Genomic DNA, 5,899 nt, shown 5'->3' with positions numbered 1-5,899 from the left:
TATTGTCACAGGATCTGGGAGTGGCATCGGCCGCAGCTACGCGCTACTTTTTGCGGAGCGCGGAGCCAAAGTGTGCGTTAACGTATGGATGTCTGTTCCCTTATCTAATACTTGATGAAAATCTTATTATGCTTTTTAGTGTGGTAAACGATTTCAATCGGGAGGCAGCAGACTCGGTGGTCAGCGAAATCAAGGCCAAGGGTTTGGAAACACAACCGCTTATATAAAGATACGGCCACAAGTCAAACATTCATAAATTCTATGGTAGGCGAAGCAGCTATCGCTAATTACAACTCGGTGACAAACGGCGACAAGGTGGTCGCAACTGCTATCGAAAGCTTTGGCCGCGTGGACATTCTAGTGAACAATGCCGGCATTTTGCGTGATACGACTTTTGCCAATATGACAAAAGACCAGTGGAATCAGGTGCTTGACGTCCATCTTCAAGGCAGTACGTCCTCTACATCTATCTGTATGTTGTTTCTTTTAACTTTTACGAAAAATGTGTAGCCTTTGCAGTAACAAGCGCTGCGTGGCCGCACATGCGCAAGCAGAAATACGGCCGTGTGATCCTTATTACTTCTGTAAACGGTCTATATGGCCACTATGGACAGACAAACTATAGCTCTGTGAAGGCAGCCATGACTGGCTTTGGCAAGTCGCTTGCAATTGAAGGCGCTCGCTTAAACATTAAGGTCAACATCGTAGCCCCAGGTGCTGGGTCCAAGATGACTGAAACAATCTTGCCATCCGACATTGTTGCGAAGTGGAAGCCTGAATATGTAGCGCCCACAGTTGTTTATTTATGCCACGAGTCCGTCCCATGCTCGGGCAAGATCTTTGAAAGCGGCGGCGGCTTCGTCGCCCAGGTGAAGTACGTGCGCAGTGCTGGTGTTTATCTAGACCTGGAAAAGGAAACTACGCCGGAGGCTGTCCAGGAAAATTTCCATAAAGTTACAGACTTTAGCCAGGCCACGGACCCGGAAGACGACGAGGTTTCGCCACAACTTGTGCAGGTTCTTAATTCCAAGTTGTAATTCATGTAACGAATAAATTGTTATCACGTTTTTATGTGTCAATTAAGTAAAATATGCGTAACTAATATGTGACCTGGCATTTTCTTGAATTTCATTGAAACGTGTTCACGAAGGAAGCGATGATCCGTCTTAAAGCAAAGCAAGCGGAGAAGAAAGAAGAAGAAAAGAAAGCAGCGGCTGCTACTGCAGCAGGTGAAACGGCTGCCATCGCAAAACCTAAAACGAAGATTCTTGGTGTCGGTCGCGGAAAACGTAGTGGTTTGAGTAAGGAAAAGAAGCGCACACCCGGCGAGATTCGCATTCAAAAAGGTGACGGTAGACTTTGTAGCTACAGACGTAATAGCAATAGATTTCGATGCAAATCTGACGGTTGGCTATAATATTGAAGACATCGCAGAGCTGGATGGTGGAAAAGCGGCAACAGTGGCTTTTCCGGAAGTGAATGACTTGACAAAGTTTAACGTTCAGGTGCGTGGAAGAATTATCGCAACAGTAGTTGAATGATCCATGTAAAGCTGACATTCTTCTACTTGCAAGTGCAGATTGCAGTCGACACTGGACTGTGGAAGGGCGCATCGTATAACTTTAGCTTTAAAATACCTCCTGTACGTTAAAGATTCGAGCATGAGGCTGGAGCGTGGAAGACTGATGTCAGTATTTCTCGTGTGTTTGCAGATGTATCCGCATGACCCACCTAAAGTTCGCTGTCTAACAAAGGTACGTTAATGGCAGAGTGAAAGACTTGAAGGCAAGGACGCTTGATAAAATTGATTGTAGATCTACCATCCGAATATCGATCTTGACGGTAATGTGTGTCTCAACATTCTTCGAGAGGACTGGAAACCTGTGTTAGACATCAATTCGGTCATCTATGGTCTCATCTATTTGTTCTACGAGCCGAATCCGGACGATCCGCTAAATAAAGGTTTGTAGCATACTATAGCGTCATTGTCGGAAATACCTTGAATTTTACCACTGTATTTTGTGCATGAATACAGAAGCTGCCGAACTGTTCCGCAATAAACCGACACAATTTGCTGCGGTCGTGCACCGATCGTTGCGTGGTTATAGCGTCCAAGGCATCGAGTTTGAACCGCTAATTTAACCTTGCGTAGGCAGCATCAAGTCCTTTGTTTGTTTTTTCAATTCCAAAATTTTGAATTTGTTTTTATTTAAAGTGGTTACAAATGTGAAAATGAAGGAGCCCGCGTGACAAAGGTGATAATTGGCTTATTTTTACATTTTCTTCGGCTCCAGTATTTAACTTATATATGATAATATTAAAAAAATATTTCACAATAATCGACGACTTGCTAAGACGGTATTACGAAATGTATATAGCCTCAATCTCTTCCGATGTGGTGTCACGTAGGACATTTTCCTAAATTCATTGGCAACTACATTAGATCCGACTAAAAGTCTCCACATCAGAAAGATCACGTACCCGTTCCAGCTTGCACTTGCCTCCGATTGCAAGATTTAGCGAGTACTCGTAAAAGTAGCCGTCAGTAGTTGCCACGTATAGCTGTACAATTGGTGTCTTGGCATCTCGCGGGCCATGAACGGCACATTTATTTGGCACTCCAGTCGAGCGAAGTCGAGCCTAATACAACAAACATTAAAACTTTTAGTCCGAATCGTATCAAAGAGGAGATAATGAGGCATAGAAAGCTCACATAAGCAAAATCGCGAGTTCCTTCCGCGATACCTGACAATGAGCTAGGTAAGTAGGCACTCATAGCCCCGGCAACATCGTTTAAGTTGCCACTTGTTGGGCCGGAACTCTTGTGAATACTTTCCGCCGTGCTTGGGATCGTATCCGTACAAAATACCGACAAATTTCCACTTGTTTGTCGTTGAAAAGTGGCAGCAATTGCACTTGGCGGCGGTGTGGCAGTATTTCCAAAAACACTCGACTCAAAGGTGCTACTAGCCACTGCGAGCGTCGTTGTAATGGGCGCGAAATGACCAAAACTTCCTGTTGCGGAACTCCCTTCTCCCGTCAATGAAAAAAAGTGAATGGTGCCCGTTTCACTCGATGCACATAGAATTGTTGAGCTCTCATTAAAGGCTAAGCAGTAAACTTGAGCACTATAGGAGCCACGTCGAAAAGCAGCAATTTTCGTGCCACTTGGGATCGCAAACACTCGAATTAACGTGCCCTACATGTAAAATACAAAAAAGGTATGGTCACGACTATCTAGGAATAGTTCAAATCAAAGTCATTCCAGTCATCTCACTGATTCGGAAGCAGTTGCAAGTAACGTGCCTTGTGCATTAAATGCCATGGCTACTGGTGCGGTTCGATGCGCTTGAAAGGCATTTAAAACGCTTAGATCAATGGCATCGTATAAAACGATTTCACCGGGGGCAGCGCCCGATGGAAACGCCAAATGGCCATTTTCATGTGGAGAGAGCACACATAGTGCTTTTAAATTTAGTGACGTATCCAGTGTCTCTAAAACTTTCATAGTGTTGATGTCGAAAATATAAATTTGGCGCTCTAACACCGTCACCAGTCTGCACAATAGCTCAAGAATCATATTCTGCGGGATTGGCTTTTTGTATTTAATAAGACAGTCAATGCTACCTTTGTCGATTCATGCGTACAGCAAGCACAGCTGTCACGAAATTGAAATCACAGATTGCAGCTCCCGTTTTCGTATTCCAGACCCGGAGTCGACGCGGCGAGAAGGCAGGCTAGATATACAAGCAAATGGCAAGAAGGTCAGTAATCGTGCATAAGGAAGGAAAATGGAAGCCGACCTGTTCTCCAGCACCGACCAACGCCACTAAACTTGAACAGTAGAGCATCTCGGCGATGCCAATACCTCCAATATCTTCCTGAAAGCATTTACCAAAGGGTTCGCAGTTGTAGATGGCGAAACCTTGGCGTGTACCTATGCTAATGCATCTATGTCCAATGGAGAAAGTATGAGCGATGAGTTTTATTGCTACGTTCTGCGTAGATTGGTACAGTGTAACAAGTTACGCACGAGGCCTCCTGATTGAAATTTAAGAAGAGCAGGTCAGAGCGATTCCTGCTCATCTTCCTTTTGTAGTAATAGTAACACATAATCGACACACGATATAGGCGCAAATGTCAAAAATTTCTACAAATTACTGAAAAATGTCATTTAGAGTATTTTTCATGGATCGATCCAATTTATATTCAGCTGTTACATCTGTACATAACTTGCACGGATCACTCACCTTTTCAGTGATGTTATAAAATCGTTTCGAGTATAACCGGCAGATACCGGTAATGACGTCGTAGTGTGAAGAATCGCCTACGAAGATAGAGCTTGTTAGCAAAGCTCTGCGATCTTCCAGCTTTGACCAAGCAGCAAATGCCCCGCTAGCCGAACGCACAACGGCAGCTGCGAGTCTTCTAGCGGAAGACATATCGCAGCCACCGTCTTACGAGACTTCTGCTTGTATGTTGCCTGGTCCAGCGCCGTCGAGCCCTCATAACGGCGTTAGAATCGCGTTCAACTGCAGTTGACAACTCGTGGGGCAACGGCCACTAAGGGTCAATTTACGAAGCTTCTATCAGTGTCTGATGTTGTAGAGATGATTGATGCTACCGCCTTATTCATACGACGTTTTCTTGACTCTCTGAACGCAACTAATCTGCTAGATTTCTCATATTATCGGGAAGCTCTGGAGCGGTGTATTATAGAGCTGGGCGACAAGCACATTGGCTCGACCAAGACACTCTATGATGTGACAACCGCCATTGTATACATTTTTTTGTGAGAGCTTTTGAAAGTGTGTTTTCATCTCGGACAGAAAGCTAAAAGAGTTGTAGCGCGAATGAGCGTTCCATGACCACTTAATTTTTCTTTAAACGCGTGATTTCCCGCTGACTTGTCTTGAGACGCCTGTAGACTTGCAAAACAGGCCAACGTTCTCATACTCGCCTCCGTCGTCCGTCCTTGGCACATGATTGCGACAGTCGAACTGAAGCTCGAAAAAATACCAAAAAATGCTCGAGCTTTTCACCGCTTGACCCTAGGTGGTGGCGATAAATACGCGACAGTGATTTGGCATGTGGTCCACGAAATGAATTAAGCACCGGTGTCCAAGTCGGTCTCTTGGTGGAACACCATTACATAAATTCTATCGTTGTATCCATTAGAGAATTGTAAGATCCTTGCATATGACGCCGCTAATACAGCCGATCGACGGCACTCATTTCCTTGTGCGACTGCGCATTCTTAGTTATTTTTCTTCAGCAAATGAAACACGCGAAGGTCCGAAACGGTCCGTAATTTCGATGCCAGAAGGTGGATCTCATGCTATCCGTCAACCGCGTCGTGAGCCTGATAACCCAGATGCTGGTGAAAGTTATAGAGTGGTACACTCTCCCCGTCCTTGACCGACTCGTCTGATATTTCATGTGCTAGCATCGCCATTAAAGCGTCACTAGGAGTAAACTTGGACTGCTACTAGCTCTACTCTTGACGTAAACTACATTATTGTCCATTGATGTGCCAAATTTGACTTCGTGATCGCTGCGCCTTGCTAGTGCGCGCGTTTTGTGCCATCATACACGAGTTCGTGCCCCTTGCGCTCGAGCTTGCCGCACGAAATAGTGTTGCGCGAGAGCACTGGCGCAACATATTTGTCATTTAACGTGACGTCCTCTGTTGCCCTTCAGCTAACACAGGTAGTACCACGCTACCGACATGTGACAGCTCGACTGATCCGCCATCCGACAGGTGTCACTCATGTTCGCACACTTTGCATTTTGTGATAAAGACAAATTGTTGACTAGGTGGCGACAGGATCCACTGTCAGAATCCAATACAGCCACCACGATCGGTGACGCTTCATATCGTTAGTGTCTTGGCTAACTG

At 45.1% G+C, this 5,899-nt stretch overlaps 3 protein-coding genes across 3 annotated transcripts; 2 read left to right on the top strand and 1 right to left on the bottom strand.

The window, feature by feature from the left end:
• CCR75_000328 (uncharacterized protein) lies at window positions 1-1,079 on the top strand. The gene is made up of 3 exons (XM_067958436.1): window positions 1-72; window positions 140-451; window positions 511-1,079. Exons 2-3 carry the CDS (start codon window positions 262-264, stop codon window positions 1,035-1,037), a joined length of 717 nt encoding a protein of 238 aa, XP_067818407.1. The 5' UTR covers window positions 1-72; window positions 140-261; the 3' UTR covers window positions 1,038-1,079.
• Window positions 1,080-1,156: 77 nt separating this feature from the next.
• Window positions 1,157-3,695, top strand: CCR75_000327 (uncharacterized protein; the record flags this gene model as incomplete). Its single annotated transcript, XM_067958435.1, is given in 9 exon segments — window positions 1,157-1,352; window positions 1,366-1,505; window positions 1,580-1,642; window positions 1,713-1,754; window positions 1,815-1,962; window positions 2,036-2,405; window positions 2,469-2,649; window positions 2,722-3,199; window positions 3,278-3,695. 6 exon segments carry the CDS (start codon window positions 1,157-1,159, stop codon window positions 2,140-2,142), a joined length of 696 nt encoding a protein of 231 aa, XP_067818404.1. The 3' UTR covers window positions 2,143-2,405; window positions 2,469-2,649; window positions 2,722-3,199; window positions 3,278-3,695.
• CCR75_000326 (uncharacterized protein) lies at window positions 2,362-4,086 on the bottom strand (the record flags this gene model as incomplete). Its single annotated transcript, XM_067958434.1, has 7 exons — window positions 2,362-2,418; window positions 2,482-2,640; window positions 2,714-3,199; window positions 3,278-3,557; window positions 3,628-3,737; window positions 3,804-3,951; window positions 4,034-4,086. The coding sequence occupies 7 exons, from the start codon at window positions 4,084-4,086 to the stop codon at window positions 2,362-2,364; spliced, it is 1,293 nt and encodes a 430-aa protein (XP_067818403.1).
• Between the last annotated feature and the right edge of the window lie 1,813 nt (window positions 4,087-5,899).

Source organism: Bremia lactucae, linkage group LG6 (assembly GCF_004359215.1).
Source record: "Bremia lactucae strain SF5 linkage group LG6, whole genome shotgun sequence".
Classification (NCBI taxonomy): domain Eukaryota; phylum Oomycota; class Peronosporomycetes; order Peronosporales; family Peronosporaceae; genus Bremia; species Bremia lactucae.
Note: the sequence above shows the minus strand (reverse complement) of the source record. Positions and strands in the feature narration are given on the sequence as shown.